Consider the following 27,144-nt stretch of genomic DNA (forward strand, 5'->3'; position numbering starts at 1 on the left):
ATCCATCGGAACTGAAGTTATAAACAAAACAATTATCACAACCCATCCACAAAACATGATAGGTACCATTTAATAGCTCTAAATTGTAAGCTTGTTTGTGAACGGAAGGAAAGATTGTTAGGTAGAAAATGTAAATAGCTAGCTTTCAAAATCACTCCAAAGTGGGCAAAACAAAGACACAAATGCTTTAGTTTTTTGTCTACTTTGTTATTTTTATTTATTTATCATATTTATATACTTCCGTTCCTCTAAAACATTCAGGCCACAAGTGTAACTGAAATAAGTAAATTTGTGTTTCTGTTCACATATCACTGTATGCAATGCATAATTATAAGTAGCTGGCCCCGGCCTCCACCATATTTAATAAAAGACTGTGATATAAAAATCACAGGGCACCTGGATTAATGCTGCCAGATCTGCAGTAGGGGTCTTCCAGCCAGCTGGACAGAATGTCACTGAGTCTCTCTTGAGAGATTAAGGCATGAAAGGAATGTTGATACAAATGCAGAGTGACTGGCGTGATTAGTTTACTGCCTCCTCAGCTGCAGGCGTGAGATCATGACAAGAAAGGGTCTCGTTGAGTCACCCCACTTAGCACATTCCAATACTCTCCTTCCATGATTAATCCTCAGCCTACGATTGAGAGCAATCAATCTGCACTGATAAGTTTCTAATTTCTCTCTGAGAACATTTGGTCCATATCTAAATTCATCAACTCAGCCCCGGTAATATTAATTGGCAAACTGCAATCATACACTAAGAGTAAGCTGAAAGTATTATTTGAGCGACAATTTGGTAAGTTATCCCAAAAAGGAAACAGAATACCCACTTGAAAATTTTCCTATCATTCCAATATTTAAGCAATCCATTTGGTTCTGAACATTTGAATCATCTCCTGTCACATCAGATTATAACAGCCAAATAATAAAACATTCAATCCACACAGCAATTACGTATTATGGTTAACGCCAAAAAAGTAATAATTTTTTGGTGGAAGATGTTTTCAAAATGTAGAAATTTATTTTTTTAAGAGAGAATCTCTTGTGAAAACATTAATCCATTCATTTCTGTTGCTCTCACTTGTTCACACACCCTATTGCTTTCACGTATACTCAGTGATATAAACACATTGGTTAAGTCAGGAAGTCTGCATAGCTTTGTGATATCACATTGAGCCAGGACACAATGACTTGAACAGTTTTGTTGTTTTTTATGTGAATATTTGGAGTTGCAGAAGGAGATCTATCCCCACTTAAAACTGCTAGTTTCTATCCAAAAATCAAAACAGAAGAATTTAGTAGAGACTTCACATATATATTTGCCTCAATTGTATTATCTTACCTTCATAATATACTTTAAATCCATGAGCGCTCACAGCAAAATCACTGGTCAATCGTAGAGAAAATACAGACTTTGTACTGGTCACAGGTGGAGGAAGATGAAAACCTGTTAGCCTAAAAAAAAAAAAGACAGTTCTTTATTGTTTTTGCAACAAAATAAACAGACAATTTCACACTTTGTTGATCCCAAGATGTATGCAAAATATTAAACCATGCTGCTTTCATTTTCGAGTAATGTTTAGGGACATAATTTTATTGCAGTTATATTTGGCAGCTTCATCACTCTGTAGGGTTGCTAGCCTCCAGATAGTGGCTGAATATCTCCCAGAATTGCAACTGATCTCCAGACAGAGATCAGTTCACTTGGAGAACTATGGCCTGGAGATCAGTTGTAATTTCGGGAGATCTCCAGCCACTACCTGGAGGCTGGCAACACTACCTGGGAGACGGTCCCAGATGGGGAGAAGTCCTTCAGTTACCCTGTCCCCAAACTGTTTAGTGCTTGAAAGGTGAGTACCAACACTTTGAATTGTGCCTGGTAACAGAGGAGCAGCCAACACCAGCATTTCTTGAGGATAAAGTGGAAAGTGACTGAATAGAAAGGCAAAAGGGTCTCCCTGCTGAGCATTTAAGTAGCATCCACATGGAAAAGATAAGAGGCTCCATGAATATTCTTTGTCCTTCTTACTCTTTTCAAGCTCCTGAAGCACTCCCACCTATTTTGTAAGAATATTGCTCTCCAACTGAAAAGACACCTGGATATGAGTATTCTTTACCTTTCTCTCTCACCTGCAAAGAGTTACTAATGAAAAACATTGGACTGATAAAGAATGACCATGCGAGCAACATGAGGTAAGTGCCAGAACCCCCCTCCCACTGGGAGGGTATAGGGACCTGTGACGCTTCCTGGAAGTGACATCATCGTGCAGGTGCAAGAGAGCATGCACATGAAGAGCACTCCTGGAGCAGCATAAAGATGAGTGTTGGATCCCTCCTTCCTGCTGGGAGGGTAAGATGACCTGGTAACCCTAGCAGTGGTCCCCAGCATAGTGCCTATGGCTTCCATGGGTCTCGCTGAAACTTTCCTGGTGCTTTAGGGTTCCAATTCCCCCAGTGGGTATGGGGGAACCCCTGCTTCCAACCACTGCCCCCATCACCTCTCCCCTGGTTGGAAGAGGGAGGTGCAGGGAATGGGTCCAGGGACCCCCCCACAGCATGCCCCCACATACTCCAGAGCACTTGCGCATTGTGCTGGGAATAACATTGTTCTCAGTGCAACGTAGAAGTGACAAGTTATGCATAGGGTTGATTTAATAAAAATTGGACCCCAATTTAGTATTCGGAGCTGATTTTGACTAAATCAGCCCCAACTAAGACCTGTCACTTCCATGTCTCCCTGGGAATTATGTCATTCCCAGCACAATGCAGAAGTGATCTGGAGCATGTGGAATCTCCAGATCAGGCCCCCCACCCATGCCCTCCCACCTACTTTCATTTCATTGGTGCTTGCTTAGTGTTTTAAAATAGCCAACAGGGCCAGATGGGGCTTTTTTAATTACAGAAGTTCTGCTGGGTCAGGGGAGGAGGGGATGGTCACTGCTGGAGTCCCAGGGCAGGGAAACTGCAGGGAAACCTATTGTATGGAAGCCCCATTGCTGCTGCACTTTATCTGCTACCGTACCAGCAACGGGGAGATCCCACAAGCCTTTTTCTATGGAAAAACCACCTGGATGCTAGTCTGGCACTCTAACTAATACACTGCACCAGCTATGACTGAACTACATCCAAAATCTACAATGGCAGTTATGCTGCTACTGCTGCCTAACTAGCCTAGCTTTTATTACAAGGCAGAAGTAACTGGTGCTGATATGACAATGACACATTACATTTTTTCTATATTTTCCAAATTTGAAATAATCAATTTCCCTCTCTGAAATCAGGATACAATCTAGGTCTGCACAATTGTGACTCAGATGCATTTCCCCAGATGCATCTGGCAACCTGCTAAAATGTCCATAAACTGTTTTTCTCTCTACCTGGTACGGCAAACGCATGATAACAAAACAGCTGGCAGGTAATCCCACACAGTTGATGAGGTTCACTTGGCTCAGGGACACACAACTCATGCTGGCCTGAGTTGGTCAATGAAACCATGAAATGTCACAACTGAAAACAAACCAATGAGTTTGGGCTCAAGCAGACATAATGAACTGAAATTTAGGGATGGAGAGTTTTGACATTGTCCTACTCATGTGTAGGAACATCCCCACATGGCTGAGACTACATTTGAAACTGAGGAATGGCAATTCAAATCAGCTGGAAATCTGTGCACAAGAAGCCAGCAGATGCCACTATAATCATTGTCACTACTGGAAAATGTGCACTCTCAACCACAGAAATGGCTTCTTGGCTCGCATTGCGTACAGCTTAATTCCTACTGTATTTTTTGTGAAGACCTTTACATGCCCACACGGCTTCTGTTGCTGAGTCTCTGTTCTGAAGAACCCTGAACTTCTTTGGAAGCTTATCAAGTTTCTTCAGTGAGATCAGTGATGATGGACAAACATCCCTAAAAGACCATCACTACCGCCATTTTCCAGTAATGTGCATCTGCAACCGAGTGTTGAGTGTGCTTTAGAGCACAATCTAAGTTTCTGCAAGTTAGTAAACCTTGCAAGTGCCCTGAATAAAATGAAGTAATGGTGAACACTCTGAAAGCTCCTGAGATATGTTAAGCAGCCATATTTGCATGGCAATAGAGGTTTCAATCAGTAGGGACCAAGTGCCCCATTCCTTGTGCCATCATGATATCTTGCAAGCAGAGGGAGTCAGTGGCTTCATCTCTTCAGTATTAATGCCATCAATGTGCAGTAGACGTAGACATGAACCGAATTACAAACCAAAGTTCATCACGAACTGGGCCGGTTTGTGGTTTGTGAACCAGTAGTTCGTGGGAGCTCATTTCTCATGAACCGTGATGAATTTTAGCCAGGTTTATTTGGCTCATATTTCAGTTCATCACTGCAGACAGCCTGGCACTGATCAATCAGTTTCCTAGGCAACAGGATAGGCTCTCTGCAGAACTTCTGCTGACCCTGAAGTGACATTTTCAAGAACTGAATGAACCAGTTTGCAAACCAGGGCAAGTTCGTGAAAGTTCGTGAATCGTGATGAACCACGAACCAAACGAACCATAATTTTTTCAGTTCGTGGCCACCTCTACTGTGCAACATTTATAGCTCTTAGCAGGAAATGGACAAATATGGTCCTGCCTGGCTTTTGAATGCCTTTGGTCTGACCCCTCAGCATAAATATTATGATTCCTTGCTTTCCAACTACTTCCAGACCACCATCCTGGACAATATGTGCAAGTACTTTCAGATACACCCCCCCCCCAAAAAATATGCTGCAACACGCATCAGTGCCAAGTGGGTATAAAACTAAGACATCATGTGAAAGTTGTATTTTGTGGCAAAGTCCCAATTTTTCAATGCTGCAGGCACATCTAGATTCATTTTGTTGTATGCCTTGTATTTGCTTGGGGAAACAGAACAAATGGAAAGTAGGAGAAAAGGAAAGAACAAAAGAAAAGGAAAGAGGGAAAGCTGAAGAGCAAATCAGAGATAGAAAGAAAAAAAAATTCCAGCAGGCTCCATTGACCTATGGAAATTATCCCCATTCTGCACTGCCATAGTTTTATGAAAGTGTTGCAACATAAAAGGCAGAGGTGAAGATAAATGCATAGCAAGCAGAATGTTTAAAAGCCAAATAGTCATGGCACACAAAAAGAATAACTTCCTTTTTCAGAGACTGTGGAAGATACCTTACCCTATCCTACCACTGTACTTCATTTAAAATATTTATACCCCACCTTTCCTTTTGGCTCAAGATTGAAGTAACCCAACCACAATATTTATGGCAGGCTGTGCAACCTTACAGCACATACAGTAAGCTATGAGAGAAGTCAGTTACATAATGGTTAGCAGATGCTTTGGGAGCCTGCCATAAATATTGTGGTTGGGTTATTGTATCCCTCTGCCCTTTCATAAAGATGATAAACAACTATGTGATGGGAACATAAGAAACTGCCTGGTTAGATGAGACCAAAGGTCTATCTATACTGGCCTACTGTTTCCTGATGGCTCCACAGTCTTATAAGCCTGGCGTGCAGACAAATGGCCATCTTCTGTTAGTATGTTCCTGCAGCAAATGCTGAAGACAATCTTCATTTATCAATCACTGGCTAATAGTAAATGATAGAGTTATCATGATGAGCCTTGTTATTTAAAACAAAAAACAAAGGCCTCTAAGTTCATGGCCATCACTATTTTTGCATCAAAAATTCCATAAACTAAATAACGTGATATAAATCATAAACACAGGAGGCATTTTAACGTCTTTGTTCAGATATGGAAAGGGCCACAACATGCAAAGTTCCCTGCTTTATCAATCTATCCTACTATATAAAAGGCAAGCCATCTTGGCGATGACTCACTTTTTATCCCTGTGCAGGCGCACTCTGGCCTGCGCAAGGATAAAGAATCATCGCCCATAAAGCTTCCTTAGGAGGGGGCAGGGAAGACCAGTGCACTGGTGCACCCCTCCCAAAACTCTATAGTGGCTGCAGGAAGGCCTGGTGCTCCTGCACTAGCCTTCTCCATTACTGCAGTAGGCCCCTTGGGGCCTCTGGAGGGCTGTGTCACTGCAGCCGCTGAGGCACTGGGGAGGTCCACCACACTAGCCTGGCCCTCAGCATGCCCCGAGCAAGCTAGGGTGTTGCAACAGACTGTGGAATGCTCCTGCGTGCCACACTGGCCCAATTTCCACCTGTTTGAGGCTGACTTGGGCCGATGCAGAGTGCAGGAATGCTACCGGGGTGGTGCAATGGGCCCTGGAGAGCTGCTGTGCTCTGCACCGGCCCGATTTTCACCAATTTGTGGCCAAATCACGCTGATGTAGAGCACAGGAATGCTGCTGGGGCTGTGCAACAGGCCCTGGAGCGCTCCTGCACTCTGCACTGGCCCAACTTCTGCCTGTTTGAAGCTGAATCAGGCCAGTGTGGAGCACAAGCACACTGCTGGTGTGGTGCGATGGGCCCTGAAGTGCTCCTGCACTCCACACTAGCCCAATTTTAGCCCATTTGAGGCTGAAATCAGCCCACTGCTGGGGTGGCACATGACCTTACAAGGCCCCGCTAGAGCCTGTTGTATTGTTCAACACAACAGGCTTTGTTGCTAGAATTTATTAATATGCAACCCGATGAACAAAGTAGCATTTCTAATGTGATTTTCAAAGGACAATTGATATAGGATTATTAGATGTCCTCCTGAAGCAATTCTTATCAAATGAGGGTTGTTTCCATAATAGTTTTGGGATATCAGAATACATTAAAATCACCCACGATTAAATTTGGAGAAGACTGACACTTCCCTACAAATTAGGTTGTCTATTGGCAGAGTTACATTTGAATTAGTGATAGGCATGAGAAGAGTTCTGTTTGTGTTCTCTGTGTGAATTCCATTCCCACATAGTTGAAATAGTAACAGCTTAAATAGACACTCCAGACTACATAAGCTCAGTGCATCACACATACGGGCCAAATAAGTATCACAGCCAATTATGGAGCACCATGAAATCGCAGACCAGTGCTGAAAGTCAAAAATGATATATAATCAATAGCAAAAAAAAAATCAAGTATATGATAGGAGCCCAAACCTTCACCAAGGTTACTATACAAGAGACTTGTACCATATGCACAAAGAATTAGTTTTGTACAGAGTTAAGGATTAGGTGGACTAGTTATACAGCGGACATATTGCCCTGGAAGTATTCCTGATTGCTTGAATGTTATTTGCCCTGGAATACTAATGAATGAATATTTCCTTGATGTTCATAATTATTCTCAAATACTTCTCTCACTCTCAAAACAAAAATTAGTAGGCAGAGTTTCTAAAAATATTGCTTTACAATCTTCAGAAAAATCCTGAGCAGTAAATGACTTTGCTGGGCATGACAATTATAAATGACTAAACAAGTCTTTGGGATTTTTATGACTGTACAGTTACTGAAATCAAATAATGAGCAGTCTAAGATCTCCTGACCATGATTATGCATCTGTATTGTCCAGAAAGCATAATTTTCTTCTTCAATCTTGATCACTGCTATGAAATCCACAAGGACTCTCTTTGTGATTAAATGTTTATGGATTAGATTAGGTGCTCCCAAGAAAGGAGCAATCCCAATGGAATAAATATGTATCAGCTTCTCCAACCCCAGCAACTCCTTAATCCCATGAAAAACCACTCCTCCACAAGAGTTATGCCATGTGGTATGGGACAGTGATTGCAGTAAGAAGGGGGATTTGGCAAGAACTACCCTCTAATCACTCTTGGGTGGCGGGAGCACTCTTCATGATTTTGAGGTCTCTCCATGCAAGAGTGAAAGATAACAATTTGGGGGGGGGAGTTCTTTGTTAAAATGTCACATGCCCTGATCCTTAGTAACATCATCACACAGCCAGTCAGGCTTGACAATGCAGCATTGCAACACTACTCAGTTCCCTGAATTGAATGAGGCCACCAATATGACTAATCAAGGAAAGAGGAGAAAAAAATGTGCTGACAATTGTGCAAAAATTTAAATATTTTCACCATCAGTTTTGGGGAGGGGGGATTTCTTCCTCAACAAAATGACTACGTTTATCCTAAAAACTGTACGTAGAATATGATACACCACTATGTCCATTTACTGGCCTCAGAATACTAGGTTGCGGCACAGTAGTAAAGCATTGGTTTTTGATGCAGAAGTTTCAGTACATGGCATCACAAGTTACAAGGATTTGGTGTTGTTACCCAAAGACCCTAGAGAGATGCTGCTAGTCAGAGTATACAATACTGACCATGATAGACAATCAAGAGTAGACAGTATGGACATTAATAGACCACTGGTCTGATTCCATGTAAGTCATCCTCGTTTGAGCATGTGTAAAAACCAAAAGATTCCTCAGTGGAGTTCCACAATTACATAACTACTTTTCTCTGGAAGCTCCCAAAATCTTGATCCTCCACCCACCCAAATGCTAAAAGACCTTTTTATTTGAAAAAATTTGTTGTCTATAACTGGATATTTTTAATTTGCTCAGAGCCCCAGGGAACATCGTTAGCTAAGGAGTGTACATAAATAAAACGTGCAGACACTGCTCAGATACTCCATTTACTAACTTATTTATAAATGTCTTATTTGCTGTTTTTTATAATGCCTTACCGAGTTATAAACATGATAATGTAAAATTAAGAATGTCATGAAATAAAATGTTTAGCTAATACTGTGATCATTTCAGATATCCTTAAATATTTAAACATCAGAAAAATGAAGACATTCATTGTACTCTCTAAGCAGCAGGAAGCCTCTTTTCAATAGTACATGAGAATAATTCTCAGAAATATACAAAGGAATAAGCACCTAAGTTTCATTTTCAGAAGTAACTTGCCTGCATGTAGGTGGTAGTGACAAAAGGGGAATTATCCACAGAAACGTTGGCACTCAATGTGCAAATCGCAATAATAAATAAATAATTATACAATTTCTCCAAAGTGCAGGTGCCTCTTATTTCTTTAGCCAATATTGTAATAAATACATATACAATTCCTAATGTGTAAATTCATCACTGTGCAAATTCATCATCGGCGCAGTACAATGCTACAATCCCAGGTACACAATTATTATAATTCAGTTCTATACACGTTCATTCCTTCTTCTCATTTCGCAAATTTTCTTCCCGGTTCTTCCCAAAGATGATATAAAGTCCGGATTGGGGAGTGAAAACCACCACGCTCAATCTGGGGCCGGCTACGAACGCAGATTTCGTGCCACCTTCTTCAGGAGCGTGCTATCTGTTGCAAACACAACCCTGTAAATATGCTACCAATCGCAATTATTTTCTCCAGCATACTCCTTCTCTATAGCTTATAATCACATATACTCACAAGCACCCCACGGGAAAATATCACCTCCGCATTTCTCTCTCCTCCTGGTTAGTAGGTACGCATGTTCTCTTCCATGTTCGTCATTACAAACTGCCTCCTATTTGAATAAGCACTGCCAGATTGGTACCACCCCTTCTTAAAGCGACCACACGCTGTAATGTAAATTCATTTACTACCCAAGACTTCCTAATTAGCAGCGGTTCCTCACAAAAAGCAGTTCAGACATAATTCATTGTTCAATCCCTTAGGTTTTATGGTATCTAATTTTTGAATCCAAAATGCTTCTCTGCGGAGAAGCCTAGTTTGCAATGAATCGCCACTAATTCTTTCCACTACTTCCAGAATCATTACCTTAAGGGCACTCTCCGGAAGGCCACGTTCCCTGTAATGTTGTGTCAGCGGAGCTTCCTGGATGTTGTTACGAATGCGTGACATATGCTCCAATATTCTTACTTTTACTGGTCTTGACGTACACCCTACATATAACATTCTGCAAGGACATTCCAAAACGTAGATTACCCCCTTGGTCTGGCAATTGGCAAAATGGTGAATAACCACCTTGTTGTCACCAATGTGAAGTTCCCTGCCCACACTAAGGATGTTGCAAATTTGGCAGTTACCACACTTAAAGTTACCCTGCGGAAGCTCACAGGGTTTGTTCCTATCCCTAATGTCGGCCCGTATCAGGTCATCCCTTAAGCTTTTAGTTTTACGGAAACCAATCCTAGGTATGGACTCACACCCCTCTATACCATCTATCAGCGGCCAATGACGGTACACTATCTTTTTAATCTGATTGGCTCTGGGGGTGAAATCTAGAGCCCACGTTATTCTATTCCCCTGATCTCTTGTTCCCGACTGAAAAAGTGATGCTCTTCCTGTATTGTTAGCCCTTTTCCAAGCTGCCTCTATGACTTTAACCGGATACCTTCTTCTCCTGAACTGTTCACAAAGCCTCCTTCCGTCCCTCATAAAGTCAATAGTGGATGATGAATTACGTTTAATCCGTAATAATTGGCTGAAGGGGATATTTTCCCGTAAATGTCGGGGGTGGAACGAGTCAAAGTGTAAATAAGAATTCTTATCTGTTTCCTTATTGTAGGAACGTACCCTGATCGTATTGCCTGCATCTCTAAAAGTAATCACATCTAAACAATTGATCTCATTCTTATTGTGTTGCCAGGTGAACTTCACATTGGGGTCCCTATTGTTGAGCCACTTGCAAAACTTCACTACCGAATCTGTCCCTCTGTACACAAAATAGAGATCATCAATATATCGAAAGTATTGTATGATCTGTGCTCCAAACGGATTAGATTGATCCAAAATGTGTTGATTCTCCCATTTGCCCATGAACAGATTTGCAATATTTGGTGCTGCAGAGCATCCCATCGCTACTCCCCTCAATTGAAAGAAAAACTGATCCTGAAAGCGAAAATAATTTTTTTCAAGTATCAGATCCAGTAACTGTAAAAGAAAATTTTTGGACGGTCTATTGTCTCCTGCAAAATCCAAAGCCTCCTCCACTACCATCCGTGCCGACTCATGCGGAATGATGGTATACAGGGACGCTACGTCCATGGTAAGGAGGCAAGCATCCTCCGGCACGGGCACCCCCTCTATCCTTTGAATGAAGTCCCTGGTGTCCTGTATGAGAGGGCCAATTGCTGCTACCGCTGGTTTCAAAGCCATATCCAGCAGTATAGCTAATGGCTCCAGGATAGAGCCACATCCCAAAATGATCGGTCTTCCGGGGGGGGAAAGATCTTTTTATGTATTTTTGGTAATATGGAGAACACTGGCGTGCGAGGGGTCCTAGCCTGTAGTACATGAGAATAATTCTCAGAAATATACAAAGGAATAAGCACCTAAGTTTCATTTTCAGAAGTAACTTGCCTGCATGTAGGTGGTAACGCCACCTGAAAGATCTCAATGGTGGTGGAAAGTGCGATCAAGTTTTAGCTGACTTATGGTGACCCCTGTTGGGGTTTTCAAGGCAACAGACTAACATAGGTGGTTTGCCATTGCCTGCCTCTGCAACCCTGGACTTCATTGGAGGTCTCCCATCCAATTACTAACCAAGGCTGACCTAGCTTAGCTTCTAAGAACTGAGGAGATAGAGCTTGCCTGGACTATCGAGGTCAGGGCAGAGATCTCAATAGCCCTTTCTCTTTCCTAAAAGCTTTTCCGATGATTTACCCTAGGCATTTCTAGTCAGTTCCTGTTTCGGATGTAGGCAAAATCTGGTACAAAACCAAGAAATGTACCTTGAGAAATATTGTTGGCCTTATTAAACCATTCTGGCTTTCTTTCAGAATTCCTCAGAAGCTGCACTTGACAAGAAGCTTGCAAAATCATGTTTAATTTTACTTCAGGCAAAATTTCTGTAACAAATTCATGCTGCAGGCTTCCACCCACTTACAGCACAAGCATTTCACTGGAGTTAATAATGTCAAAGGTTACAGAATGGCATCCTTGAGCTATGATCCTAATATACTCTTCAACAGTAGCAGTCACACCGATGTTGATAAACTAACCAGTTAAGTGCACCTTACCATAATCAAAGGGGTACAAGTTGTTATTCACTGACTAACCTTGACTTAAATAGAAGCCTCCAGTATAAATTATTGCAAATTATTTTTCAAATGCAAAACATGTTTTTAATGAAATCAGAGATGACCAAAGAAATCACTGGTTACACTGGGAGGAAATTATTTCCCCAAATTTCCCTGGCAAAATTTCACATAAGATTTCTTATGATCCTATGCAGAAACCTTTATCATTTTTTCTTCCTTCCTGCTTAATTGGCAGGTCACTTTGGCCTTTAGGCCTCACATTTTCATCAAGATTTATTTTCAAAGCTGCGCTGAAGTTATGAGGATAAACATTTAATTGCATGTCAAATGAGCAAGCTGCTTCCAAACTGGACTCATTAGCCCTTAAGGAAAGATGCACTTTCAATTGCAAGATCAAATTAGAGCAACAGCTACAAAACTTCTGAGCCAAAATGACGGGGAACAGTCCTGATTTGTCACAGCAAAATGCTTCCAGAGAAATTGTTGACATTGGAGTGGAATGATGTAAATAATCTGACAGCCCTAATGCAACTGGTAATTGTACTTTCTAAACAGAACAAATTTGTAAAACCGAAAAGCTTGCTTTGGTTTGCATAAGTTCAGTAGTCATATAAAGCAGTTTGCTAGGCATATCAAACAAAACATTAGGAAAAAGTCAAAACTTCTATTAAACCACAGCTTCAAGAGGCCTGCACTAGAAGTTACATGACAATTTGTTTTGTATTATCTTGCCTTTGGGGGCATGCTTAAGTTGGGGTTCATACTTGAAGTTCATACTTGAAACAAAGCATGCTGCTCTGAATACATAATCATACCATCTTTTAAAAATCCTCTACCATTTATGAAACAACGTATCTCTAATTATCTCAAGCACTTATGAAACAACATAGGATTGGTACAACATGGGCAATTTGTTGACTTGCTACAACTTCCAGCTTTGAAATAGGTGATTTAAAAAAAAAAAAGTTTAAATTTGCTTTTCTGAGGCTAAGATAGATATGACATACGGGAAACCCAAATTGCTGAAAGCATAACAGATACATATTGGGAAAGATATTTTTTGCTACAGTTTCATTCATTGATAAAATAACTCCTCATATATTCTTCAACTGTGGCTGTATCTTGGGGCTAAGAGATGACTAAAAGTTCAGTCCTATGCAGTGTTACTTCAATCTCAGCCTTTTAAGGACCTTAGACTGGCGTAACTGCACAGAAATGCACTGTGTCATGCATTCAGGGAGGTACAATTAGCTCAGTAAATGACCTAAGTTTAACAAATAGTCAGAACTGTGTGTGATTTCAAACAATGCTGTTTTCCCCCCTCACAATATGGGTTAGTGTCCCCCTCCTTTTTTGGTACAACTTTTGGAAAAAAGTATAGTGTCATTATCGCTCTTCAGAATCTGAATACAGATTAGAAAGAACTAGTTGTCCTGTTCCAATGAACTCTACAACATGCTGTTTCCATCTTTCCAGATTAAGTTGTTTCAGCACAGAGAGAACTACTTATCTGTAGGGATTTTACTGCAAGTCTTCTGGTGATCTTTGTCAAATCTTGGTTTCACTAGAATCTCATTTCTTGGCATATACCAGGCAATGGCATTTGCTGCTTTTCCCTCATTGACTGAGATATCAGGCAGGAGATATGATTACTTAATAAAGTGAGATTTTTAAAAGGTCAAGGACTATGTCTGTTTCGACATCTTCTGCCAAGGCAAAACTGTACATTTTTGTGCTGTTCACATTTATTGACAATGGAAGCCCAGTTTCACTTCAGTACATTTTTAGTTAGGTTTCCATTCCTTTAGAGGCCATCTGAGAAGTTCTGACGTTGTTATTCTGAAGTCTTGGTAACTCCACAGAACTGAACAAGGCATCTGCCAATAGCATCTAGGCCCTTAAGCAAATTCAAAGGTCAGACAATCAAGAATGATATGAAGCTATATCAGCAACTAAAATCAGGAGGGATGAACCTACCAAGAGAACTGTTGCTTCTTTGTCTTTCTGTTTACTGACCTATATCTCACTCTGTGCTTCATAACTTAGAGCCAAGCTACAAGAGACAAATTACATGAGGAAGAGCATGTGAAGGGAGTCACAATGTTAGCCGGGAAGCTGAGTTTTAAAAGAGATCGGAAGGCTTTGTCAATTTCCCCTGATTACAGAGCCAGCTACTCAGAGGGTTTGTTAATTTCCTCTTTGCCTCAGGAAGGCTCTGTCAGTTTCTAAGAGGCGAAGAGGAAATAAACAAACCTTCTGAGCAGCGATCTCCTTGGCTCTGTAGAGAGGGGAAATGGAAAAAGCCTTCTGATCTCTTTTAAAACTCAGCTTCCCAGCTGACATTGCAACTCCCTTCATGTGCTCCTCCTCATGTAATTTGTCTTTTGTAGCTTAGCTCTTAGTCAAGCCATATGCTTGAATGTAAGTTAATTTACAGAAGCTGTCCACCGTATTGAGGGTTCCACAATAGAGGCAGGCATGAACCAAAATATGAACTGAAGTTCATGGTTTGCGAACCAGCAGTTTGCAGGAGCTCATTTCACACAAATGTGATGAATTTTAGCCTGGTTCCTTTGGTTCGTATTTCAGTTAATCACTGCTGACAGCCTGTTTCCTAGGCAATGGGGGGAGGTGGGCTCTCTGCAGACCTCCTACTGACCCAGAAGTGACATTTTCACAAACTAAATGTACTGGTTCGTGAACTGGGGCAAGTTTGCAAAAGTTCATGATTCATGAAACATGACAAACCATGAACCTCACGGTTTGGAAGTTTCCCGGTTTGTGCCCATCTCTATTCCACAACATCTGACTGTTTTGATGCTTGATTTGTACTTGGGACAAGATACTACTGTCAAGGCAGACTATGAGCAATAGGCAAAGGTGTCAGACAAGGATGCATATTATCTCCCTACCTGTTCAACCTCTATGCAGAGTATATCATAAGGAAAGCTGGATTAGATCTAGAAGAAGGTGGAGTGAAAAATCGGTGGAAGGAACATTAACAATTTGAGATATGAAGATGAGATATGCAAAATTGGTGGAAGGAACATTAACAATTTGAGATATGCAGATGTTACTGGCAGAAAATAGCAAAGACTTGAAACGACTACTGATGAAGTTTAAAGGAGAAAGTGCTAAAACAGGATTACAGCTGAATATCAAGAAGACAAAAGTAATGACTACTGAGGAATTAAACAGTTTTAAAGTCGACAATGAGGAAATTGAAATTGTTCAAGATTTTCTATTCCTTGGCACAATCATCAAGCCAAAGGGAGACTGCAATGAAGAAATCAGAAGAAGATTGAGACTTAGAAGAGAGGCTGTGAGGGAACTAAAGAAGATCCTTAAACATAAAAATGTCTCTCTGGGGACCAAGTTCAAGATAATCCAAACTATGGGATTCCCCATACTGAATGTGAAAGTTGGATGGTGAAAAAAGCTGACAGGAAGAAAATTGATTCATTTGAAATGTGGTGCTGGAGGAGAGTTTTGTGGATACCATGGATGGCCAAAAAGACAAATAAGTGGGTACAAGATCTTATCAGGCCTGAATTCTTCCTAGAAGCTAAAAATGACAAAACTGAGGCTATCATACTTTGTTCACATCATGAGAAGACAAGATTCTCTGGAAAGTCAATAATGCTAAAGTCAATAATACACACACACACATAATACGACTGGATAGTAGCCCAGTCTAGACTAAAGGACAAGGATAAAGGACCATGAACCTTCCTCACAGACATATCTTTACTTACTTGCACTGTTAGTGTATTCACTGCTAGCTGTCTCTGAAATCCTCATAGTGATATAATATCTATCTTGAGGGAAAGAAGGAGACCATTTATGTGGCAGTTTTCCTTCCTTATTCAAGCCAGCCTTGAAAAAACTGAGGGCCTCGTTGTCATTGTACTCTGGTCATGCAAAATATCTGATGAATTCTAAAAGAAAGTAAAAGAGCTTCAACAGATTCCTAGACCACCATCACATTTCACCTAAAATGACATTCTAGAGAATTTAAAGATCCCTGTTTTGACAAATCACCCAAGGAACTTAAAGGGAAGTCAAGGGATTTTGAGAAGACTAATGAAATTTCTCAGGAGGTGTTGCATATCAGAGAAGACTAAAAGACTCCTTTTTAAGGGTAAGCCATTAAGGTAAGCCATGTTATAGCAAAAGTACCATCTGATGTGTTTAAGAAAATGGCTGTCTCCCATGAAAGCTTTTGCCACAGTGTATTTTCTACAGTTTAAGATGCCACTGTACAATACTGTACCAGCTAACAGAAAATGTAATGAGGTGGCAATTTCTCTGATACACTTTTATTACAAGGTACAGAAACACAGCAAAAAAAGTTACTGAACCTCAAAAAATCTGCAACCAAGACGTTGGACCCAAGCTTGTATCACACTAGAACACAGGAAGAACCCTGTTGGATCAGACCAGTGGTCCGTCTAATCTAACCCAGTGGCCAACCAGTTTCCCTGGGAAGAACCAGAAACGTGGCATAGAGGCCAAGGCCTTCCCCTGATGCTCACTCCTAGAACTAGTATTCAGAGATTTGCTGCCTCTAAATATGGATGCTCCCTTTAGTCACCATGGCTAATAGCCACTGATGGACCGATCCTTCATGAATCTGTTTTTTAAAGCCATCTATGCTTGTAACCATCTATATACTCTGGCAGTGGATTCTACAAGTTAATTACTCATTGAGTAAAGAAGTGTTTCCTTTTGTTTATTGCCCATCAGTTTCATTGGCTGCCCTCAAGTGCTCTGTCCTCTACCCTATGATGTCTATATGCAACCACTTAGTATAATTATCCAGAGTTTCAGGGTAGGATGTCATTAATATACAGATGACATCAAGCTATATGCATCCCCAACAAAGGCCTCAGATGCAGCTGTCTGAGTTCTGGAATGCTGCCCGGAGGCATTGGTCAAGTGGCTATAGGACAACAAGCTAAAGCTGAATCCAGACAGAACAGAAATTATTTTTATGGGAAAAGCCAATATTCTATAAGGTGTAAACTTACCACCATTAGGTGGTTTATTTATGGCTTGTATGGATTCATTTAAGAGTCTGGGAGTATTCCTAGCCAGAGCTTTGCAACCACGAAGATGCTAGCTACCAACACTACCTCTGAAGATGGGGGGGGGGTGCAAATTGTAAAGTGTCTGTCTGTAGAAGATTTTATCTGACCAACAGACTCATGCGGGATCAGGCAGACTTTCAGGCTTTCACCTGTATCACATAAATGGGATTTAAGAGCTCACCTGTGTACTTTAATTCCATTTGTTTCAATAAGATTTAGATGTGCCTGACTTGTCTGCATTGTGTACTCTCTAGGTTTAACAATCAGGGCATGATTTATGAACTAATTTATTTTTTTGTAAAATTATCATTTTTCTCTTGTCAAAACATGAAGCCATTGAGTCAATTAATGCATCATTTAAAAACAATGATCGTAGGTCAAAACTGAACATTCTATAATTGCATAGTAGCTTTGAACTAAACAAGTAATTACTTGTCAGCCCGGGTACGATCATTTATATTCTTTCTAAAACATAGGTTAAAAAAACTCTGCTTCATTATGATACTAGAAGTTTCATTACACAATGCGTTCTCTGTCAACTATGAATTTAATTGATTGCAGAGCTTTTGATTTCTTTCTTTTAGCAAAAACAAGTACATGCATAGGTTGGAGTTAATGCCAGTTGAAAGAACTTTAAAACTGTTCATTGTTATGATTTGGTGTTCCAACCTTATGTAACAGGAATGTGAACTACCCATGGCTCCTCTAATATGTTTGGTAGCCTTTTTGTATAAATAGAACAATGCGCATATTGCTCAGCTTTAGTATGCCCAAGTGCTCAAAAATCAGGGTTTCTATTTGTATATAACAAAGCTGGAAAATGCACACATTGCCTATTCATACAATTTAATTTGTGTCCTGACGTCATCATTACATTGTGTGTTTCCCTCTCCTCACCAAAATCAAAAAGAGTCCAGTAGCACCTTTAAGACTAACCAATTTTATTGTAGCATAAGCTTTCGAGAATCAAGTTATCTTCGTCAGATGCCTGATCAAAACTTTTGATCAGGCATCTGACGAAGAGAACTTGATTCTCGAAAGCTTATGCTACAATAAAATTGGTTAGTCTTAAAGGTGCTACTGGACTCTTTTTGATTTTGCTGCTACAGACTAACACGGCTAACTCCTCTGGACCTATCCTCACCATCACACTATTTGCTGCTATTGGCTGGAGCTGTGTAAATGATATCAGGATATGGGAGAGATTGTTCTAGATGTTGAAGGGAAAGAATGGGCAATGTGTATAGATGGACACGAACTACGAAAATGGCAGTTCGTGGCAGTTTATGGTTCATCATGTTTCACAAATCATGAACCATGAACCACCACGAACTTGCCCAGTTCGCAAACTGGTTTGTTTGGTTCGTTTCTACATCATTTCCGGGGGTTTCTCTTCAGTCTGCAGAAGTCCAACCCCCCCCCCCTCAGTTGCCTAGGAAATTGATTGATTGGTGCCAGGCTGTCTGCAGTGATGAACTGAAAAACAAACCAAACGAACCACCCAAAAAATCATAGTGGTTTGTTGTGGTTCATCAACAATGTGCTCTGATGAACCGCCGGTTTGCAAACCACAAACCAACCTGGTTCGTGACGAACTTTGGTTCGTATTTCAGTTTGTGCCCATCCCTAGCAATGTAATAAAGAGCTGCTGATTTCAGTGGCAGCACTGCATTTCTTCAAAAGTTTTGTTTTGCCCGTAGTCTTCAACATGATATCAGTATGACATTCATAACATGACATTCATTTGAGGGAGTTCAAACATGTATGGTTTCCAGATGGATACTGTGGGTTGACTAAACACTGAATAAGATTTAGCTTATGCTGCTAATGTCTATATATTCTGAACCCTTTCAAACATATTCTATTTCTAACAGCTTAGTAGCTTGGACTCTACTTGCGGCATGAGAGAGAAGGAAAAAGGGAAGCTAGAGAGGCCTTAAGTCTGATCGCTTTAATCCACACAAATGGTATGTCAAAAAGAGAAAGCAAGGGGCAGAGGGGGGAGGAAGAGAACAGCAGCAGAAACATCCTGAAAACAGACGAAATAAATTGCCCCCTTCTTTAAAGAAGCTGAAAGGTTTTGTTACCAGCCAAGGAAAAAGACATTTGGGAAAAGTTGGCTTGGCAGAACTTGAACTTCCCAATTGCTATGGAGGCTAAATGGATTTAAGCACAGCAGTACCAATTCTTGTTTAAAGTTCCACTGTCATTATGGGAAGTGGGAGTGAGTGGCAATTACTAGGCCTGATTCACACTGGGAGCCAGTATGGTGTACTGGTTAAAGTGTCAGGTTCACATCCACACACTGCCATGAAAACTTGTCAGGAGATCTTGGGCCAGTTACACCAGAGCAGCCTCACCCTCCTCAATAGGTTGTTGCAAGAAAAAATGGAGGAGAGGAGAAAGATGTAAAACCCCTTTGGGCCCATGTTGGGGAGGAAAGGTGGGGTATAAATGAAGTCAAATAAATAAATAAATCATATTCTAGCAATGTGCATGTCACAATCTTACCAAAAGGAAAAGACAAAAAAATTTAAAGAACAACTATACTGGTAAAATGCATAATTTAAAAACATACCTTTATATTTAACTGCATTAGTAAAAAAGTAAAGGTAGCCCCCTGTGCAAGCACCGAGTCATTACTGACCCATGGGGGGATGTCGCATTCATGATGTTTTCTTGGCAGACTTTTTATGGAGTGGTTTGCCATTGCCTTCCCCAGGAAACGGAGTACTCATTTTACTGACCTCAGAATGATGGAGGACTGAGTCAACCTTGAGTCAGCTACCTGAACCCAGCTTCCACCAGGATTGAACTCAGGTCGTGAGCAGAGCTCGAGCTGCAGTACTGCAGCTTACCACTCTGCACCACAGGGCTCCATATCTTTAACTGCATTAAGGAATAATTTGTGGATGTGCCCCAAGAGCACATAGCCTTACTTTATTCTAGAACAAGGCTTTGAGATTGCTATAAAAATGTTTTAAGTTGCTCTCTATATTGAAGCTGCTTTAAGCCATGACTCACTGTGGAAGTGCCCATGCACAGAATACTCCAGTTGGAGCAGCAAAAATGGGGAAATAACTCCCCAGCACTTTTCAGAGTGGGAAAATGGCTTGGAGAGGAATGCAGGAGCCCTTCCTTCTCTTGTGGCAGTATTCTAAGCGCTCCTTTTATTTTTAACAGCTGTTTCCCACAGCTGCTATGTAGCTGCATGGAATCTGAGTTGGCTCTGTGAACCCAACCCAACTCTTAAATCCTGCCCTTCTAGTTTGACCCTCAGAGCCAAACGACAAGTGACGCCTTACACAGGTTGGACACTGTCAGCTTCCCTCAAGTTTTGATGGGAAATGTAGGCGTCCTGGTTTTACAGCTTGGCTCTCCATTACAGCCGCAAGACCAGGAGGCCTACATTTCCCATCAAAACTTGAGGGAAGCTGACAAGTGTCCAACCTGTGTCAGGCGTCACTTGTACCTTGGCTCTCAGAAGCTCTTTACATAAGTGAAGAGCACTTCTGCTCAGGCATGCGGGGGGGGGGGGGCAGAGGTGTTGGTTGGCTCCACTGAACCTTTCTGGCTGCAGCCCTCCGGTGGCATTCCAGAGATTCCCCTTACTCTCTGGAACAGCTTTGGGGTAAGTTGAACAGCAGTAACAGAAAGAAGATGGGAAAGCCCAGCGGCATTTGCAGAACACACCACTCAGGCTTCTCTTCTCTCTTCTTATTTACACCACAGATCTTTTGCATATTCTACTTCTCCATAATATTAATAAACAGGGTCACTATATCTATATAAGACTGCAAACTAGATCAGGATCAGAATCTGTATCCCCGTCTAAATGTTCTTTATTCACTAAGCCTGTGCAGTATAAGCCCTTTGTGGAACAAAGCATGCCAGCACTGCGCTTATGGGACTGTGAGGCAGGGAAAGGTGGCACATTCTTTCTGCCATCATGTGTGATTGCTAGAGGCCATTAGAATAATATGGACGTCTGCCAAGCACTCTGTGAATTTATGAAGTGCATCCAAAGGCAAAACGCCAATGGCATCCCTGCTGAGCCAACTTTAAAGAAAGTGGGGAGAAAGTGTGAGAGTGGGCAATTGCAGATGTCCCAAAAAGCATGGGTTTAGAGTCAGGAAGTACCTACATCTTTCAAAGATACTTGGAAGGATAAATGTGAAGCATTTACTTTCCTCAAAAGGAAAAAGAAGAGAGTAACACAGCCCTACAATTGTGTGGCTCAGTAGTGTCCCTGCTGAGAAATCTATCGACTGTGCTCCATTTGTGCTATTTTCTCCCATTGGAAACAGCTGATGAGTTCTCCAGCTGAGGCAGAACTTCTGCAATTAGGTTTTCCTTTTCTCTGTCTGTTCCATTTGTGATCCATGGTTTCCTCAAAGAACTCAGGGCAGCATACAATTGATCCCACTTTTAGCAAAATGCATACGCAACAGCCCTATGAGGAAGGCTAGGTTGAGAGATTACGGCTTGCCCTATACTCAGTGAGTTTTATGACCATATGAAGATTTGGAAATAGGTCAATGGGTTCCAGATACAATACTCACTACATCACACAACCCTGTTTCTTTCTGATGCCGCAAACACAGGATTAGTTCAGCTTCACAGATATGTCATCAAATTAAGGTATCTTTTAATGGCAATCCCTGGGATGTTTAGGATATTTTCTAGGTCACCATTTCCCCCTCTTCGGTCTTACAAGGACTGTGGTGCTGTTACACATACTGCAAAGATGATCCTCAAGAGTTTCTAGCCATACTATGGATTCTCAAAGCACTGTTTGCCCTAAAATTTAACTCTATTCACCTGACCAGCTTTGCTAATTATCAGACACAACTCAGAAGGCTAAGGCCCAAAACACTCGTCACCATGTGAGACTAACCTTTAAAAACCTATCTGGTACTCCACACCCCTCCAAATGCCACGAGAAGGAAGAAGGGGCTTCAAGCTTCCCTTCTGCACCATTTACCCACAGAAAGGGACTTGGGGAGGCCTGTTTGCCTCTTCCTCAGGCTACGTGTGTACATCCCAGGGACTCTGGAACCTGAGGAATGGACAAACATCCACCTAGCAGTAATGGCACAGGGGGGAAGCCTAAAGTCCCTGGTTTGCCTTGCAGTATTTGAAGCAGTGTGGAGTGTCTGAGCTGTTTTTAAAGGTTAGTGAATGAGCGAGGTTAGTGAAGGTTAATGAATAAATGTCTGAAATTTAATTCAGGCTCCTATGACCTGACTCATATCATCCATAACATGTCTTTTGGTCCCAAATGTGTCTGAAATCACAGAATGAAATTCTACCAAATGTTGCGGCCAGTTTCTTTGCTTGAGACAAAGTTCATCTGAAACAGTGGGGTGGATCTGGCCAGATCTGGCCCCTACCGTATCATTCCCCTGAGCAATGTTTGTTTGTTAATTTATTCATAAAAATATTTATACCCCACCTTCCCTTTTGGATCAAGTTGGAAGCTTCCTTACAATCTAAGAAGCCAAATAATGTGACTCTTCCATTGGAGGAGCAGCCTTTTAAGTTAGAGGAAGGCTACTTGGATAGTTGGGTCCACTCTATGACAAGTCTGTGCTTGATTTGCATCAACTGTTCATAGTGGAAAGGCCACAGAAACATCAAGTAAATAGATTGATTACATCTGTAAGAAAAATGAGAGAATCAACAGCAACTTATGATGACAAAAAGAAATTAAAAAAAGAAAAATTGATATGTTTCTAAAACAGTCCTTCGGTATGGTATTTCATAGGTTAGAGCAATGTTTCTCAAATAGACATATTTCCTGTAGTGACTGAGGAATCTCAGGTAATTAAGTCCTTAGGAGATGGTATCTTGATGAAGACTGAAACATGTTCTAATTCAACTGAAGTGTCTGACCATGTCCAAGTTACAAAAAAGGTCTATTTTTGACTTGCTGAAAGGCATAGGAAGATCATATGTTATAAATAATCGCTCTTACATGCAGCTCTTCTAGACAGGTTAGTGCCCCACTCAGAGCAGTGAACAAGGGGCCAAGCTACAAGTGACAAATGACACTTGAACGGCAAGTGTATTTCTCCCTGTTAACTTGCCCTCCACTTGCGCTCAACTCAACCCACTTGCTATTCAAGTGTCATTCATCACTTGTAGCTTGGCCCAAAGCCAGTGTTATTATTATCCCCATTCTGCCACGTGTATTTAGCAAAGCAAATCATTTGTGAATTTTGTACTGCCAGATAAAACCAAGATTCTTTTTACTGAAATCCAGGGCAATTCCTTGTTTAAAAGTGGTAGGTTCAGAAAGCTATATTTTTCATGTGGTCCAAATAGACTGGGAACATCAGCAATGAAAATGGATAAATCCCAAAGATTCAGAATGACATCAATATGGGGAAAAAATAAATATAAATGGGCATATGCATACACCCAAATTACTAGAACAAGGATCATTACACCAGTTTGGTGTAGAAGTTAGTACTGGACTAGGATCTGTGAGACACAAGTTCAAATTCTCATGCTGTCATGGAGGCTTGATGGATGACTGTGGCCAGCCATACACTCAAGCCTAACCTACCTCACAGGGCTGTTGTGAGGATAAAATAAAGGGGAGAACAGTACAAGCCACTTGGGGTCCCTATTGAGGAGAAAAGCAGGATATAAATGGAGCAAGTATATAGTGTCTATTTCCTGTTACCCACTTCCTTCTTCTCCAAAATATCTCTTCCCCAAGTTGTGGCCTTCTTCCATCTCAATAGAGTAGAAGCTGCTTCATAAACCCAAGAAGATCCCTCCCTAGAGACACAAGCACTCATTTGGAAATGGCTACCTCCATCATAGGACGATACTTGTTCTGGAACATCCCAGCATACTGTGATTGGCCAGCCCTCATGGCAGCCATTTTACGGTGCTGTCTGCTCTCTATTTTCAAGTTACCAAAAACGTCCAGAAGTTCAACTAAGTTAAGGAATCCTGGACTAGGGGAAAAATGAATTCAATTCATTTTTCTTAGAAGAGTGGAAGTCGTGATGAAACACAATTCTATCTAAGTTTGTCAGCTAATACGAAAACAACTTTGAAAATGTTTTATTCTAGAGTCTATAGTCTGGTTCTGCAGCCCTTCAAGAATAGACATAGAAATTGATAAGTTGTGTATTACATAGAGACAAAAAATGTCTCATTTCCATTTTCTGACAGATGCACTCTGAACTCCACTGTGCTTCATTAATCATGCAAAGTTAACTGATAATACTAGAGTTCATTTCATTTAGATGAACATTCTAAACTCTTTGAAGAGTAAAGTAGAAAGGAAAACAATATCTGAGGCCATTTCATACCTCTTTTTAAAGAGGGGTGTGTGCATGCGCGCACATGCATTTAAGAACATCCCAAATACTGCAACATGTTGATACAAACATTCTGAAACACTTGCTTCCATCTGTATTCATATTATATAAGGAATGGCTGTAAAGGGCCATATGTAATATAACTTTGCAGACAACAAAAGAACATGAGAAGATCAAGAACAAAAACATTGGCATTTGAAATGTGATGTGCAGATTTTTCTGGCTTATGCCATACAACGGTACATCAATGAACACTGAAGTTTGTCCTGGGATGGTAGACACTGCTGTCACCCTGGTGGGGATATAATGTTAGTGGGCAATCTCTAAGAGCTTCCCCCTCAGTCGTAATTTAAATGTTACATTGGCAGGGCAAATCCATCTCCCCATGAAACTTGGCACTCTCCCAGTACCTCATTTAAACTGGACGACCACTATATACATGATCCACACAACATCCACAAGGGCTACAGGTCTCTGGCATGCAAACTAAGCCCTCACAGCCCCTTTACACGGGTTCCAGCAAACAAAAGGCTGAGCCTGCCAAAGCAGCACAGGAAAGATTCTTTGCCTTTGTCAGCCTCGTCTTTAAATGGGGCCTTAGATTCCATCCTAGAACTGAAAGAGATGACAGAAAATGGGAATAGAACTTGCTTTAGGTAGGTGGAGACACTGGCAGGCTTCAGACGAATGGTTCATCTAGCTTGGAACTCTCTCTTCTGACAGGCAACAGGCCAAGCAGAAGTCCTTCCCCGCAGAAGAGCCCTGGCCTTTGCATATGCAGCATATATTTAATTTAATTTTTAATTTAATTTATTATATTTATATTCTGCCCTCCCCGCTTTCGCAGGCATATATGATGTAGCAATGGGCCCTCGGCTTGATAAGCAATGGCTTCACATCAAATTAAGGGTAGAGCTTGGGAGAATTTAACGGTTCAGATTTTACATTTAGCATTTCTCATATGAACAGTGCAAACCTAAGCAGAACTGCATACTTTTAAGTCCACTGACCTCCACAGACTTAGAAAAGTGTGTATTTTTGCTTATAATTGGACTGTTAAATTTCTAAGGCTGTAAGTCTGCACACATTGATTCGGTGGGACTGAAGTCTCAATAAGCACATCAGATTGGGCTATAGTGAGCTAAATAGCAATCTCAGCCAGTTAGTGGGATGAGTGCCCCGACTATTATAAATGAATTCTAGCCTGTATCCTAACTAGACATGGGGGGGGGGGATTATGAACACCCTGTTCATTGTTCGTTGCCATCCATGAACAACGAACAGAAGCGAACATGTCCCCTTAACGAACATGTTCAGTGTTTGTGTTCGTGACCCTTTAAAGATCCCTTTAAACTATCAGCTGGCAGGTGGAAGGGGAGGATTCCCCCTTGCTGCCTGCCAGCTGATAGTTTAAAGAGCCCTTTCCTGCCATGTGCAAGGGGAAGGGCCCTTTAAACACCCCACAACCCCCATCCCCTGCTCCACCCCAGCGCCGCCAGGCTGTTGCTGCCGGGTGCAAGAGGGATGGAGAGATTCTATCCATCCCCCTGACAGCAGGCAGAGCCGGCAGTGCCACGGGGCCACTTCTGCCCGCTGTCAGAGGGACAAGGAGAGACTCCCCTGGTCCCTTTGACAGCAGGCAGAGACAGTGCCACAGGGCTCCTTCTGCCCACTGTCAGAGAGGTGAGGAGAATCTCCTTGTCCCTTTGACAGCGGGCAGAGCCACCGCTGCCACGGGGACACTTCTGCCCACTGTCAGAAGGACCAGGAGAGACTCCCTTTGTTCCTCTGACAGTGGGCAGAGCCGGCACCACGGGGCTGCTCCTTCCCGGTGCCAGTGGGATGGAGAGAATCTCTTGCATGGGGAGAGTCGGCACCACCCCTTTTGCTGTTGCTTTCTCTTCACAGTGGCAAAAACTGTACTGCCTGTTGGAAGCTACTTTGAGGGGTTACAAAACTGACCTTCCCAATGTCCAATACCCACCAAATTTGCAGGGGACATAGTCCTTAGTGTCCTCTGAAGACCCCCCCAAGTTTCAGAGAGATTGCACCCCGGGAAAGGTATGATCCATGGGTCCCCCCCCTTTGCTGTCTATTTCTTTTCTGAGCAGCAAAAACTGGACTGTCTGCTGGAAGCTGAAGGGCTAAAGCCAGAAGGAAAGCCAGAAGGAGTTCAGACAGAGTTCAGTCCCTGCCGTTGCCATGGGAATTGATTGAAAGGCGCCAGACTTTCTGGCATGACAAACGGCTGCTGAACACAATGAACGAGGCTTGTGATGACCACCTGTTCATTTGGAATGGGGACTCACAAATGGCTTGCACGCGAACAGATGAATGGGCTGTTTGTGGGTTTTTTTGTTCATATTGCTGTTCATGCCCATGTCTAATCCTAACTCTGTGTATCCTTCCTCCAACTTTTGTTGGAGGATGGGCCACTTAAGTTGGAAGAGGTTTCAAACTTTGCTCACTGGAGTAGTAGGATACACACCAGTGCTACTTCTCAAAGAGGAGCCACCCTTGAACAGAAATGTAGCTGACAATAAATGTGGTTGAGCAGTTAGGTGAGCTTGGCACCTTGCACAAGAACAAAACTTCTCATAACTATCGTTAGCCATGCATTGGGATGCTAAAGATTCAGTGTTTTCAATTGTTTTACACTTTCCTTTTTCAATGTATATCACAAAATGCAAAAACCATGGATTTTGTTTTACACAATGAATTCCAGATAATAATCTAGGTGATTGTACAAATTGTGCAGTAAGACCCGGTGTTTGGAACAAATAACAACCATCAGGTACTTTAAACACTAATGA

At 41.6% G+C, this 27,144-nt stretch overlaps 1 protein-coding gene across 3 annotated transcripts in view; it reads right to left on the minus strand.

Annotated features, from left to right (window-relative positions):
- The window catches only part of CSMD3 (CUB and Sushi multiple domains 3), a 922,268-nt gene that overhangs the window by 711,535 nt on the left and 183,589 nt on the right, over positions 1-27,144 (minus strand). For all 3 annotated transcript variants that reach the window (XM_054984891.1, XM_054984890.1, XM_054984889.1), the window contains exon 3: positions 1,342-1,454. In XM_054984891.1, coding sequence (XP_054840866.1) covers positions 1,342-1,454 — 113 coding nt within the window. The remainder of the gene's footprint in view (positions 1-1,341; positions 1,455-27,144) is intronic.

This window comes from Eublepharis macularius, chromosome 7, assembly GCF_028583425.1.
Source record: "Eublepharis macularius isolate TG4126 chromosome 7, MPM_Emac_v1.0, whole genome shotgun sequence".
In the NCBI taxonomy this organism is placed as follows: Eukaryota; Metazoa; Chordata; class Lepidosauria; order Squamata; family Eublepharidae; genus Eublepharis; species Eublepharis macularius.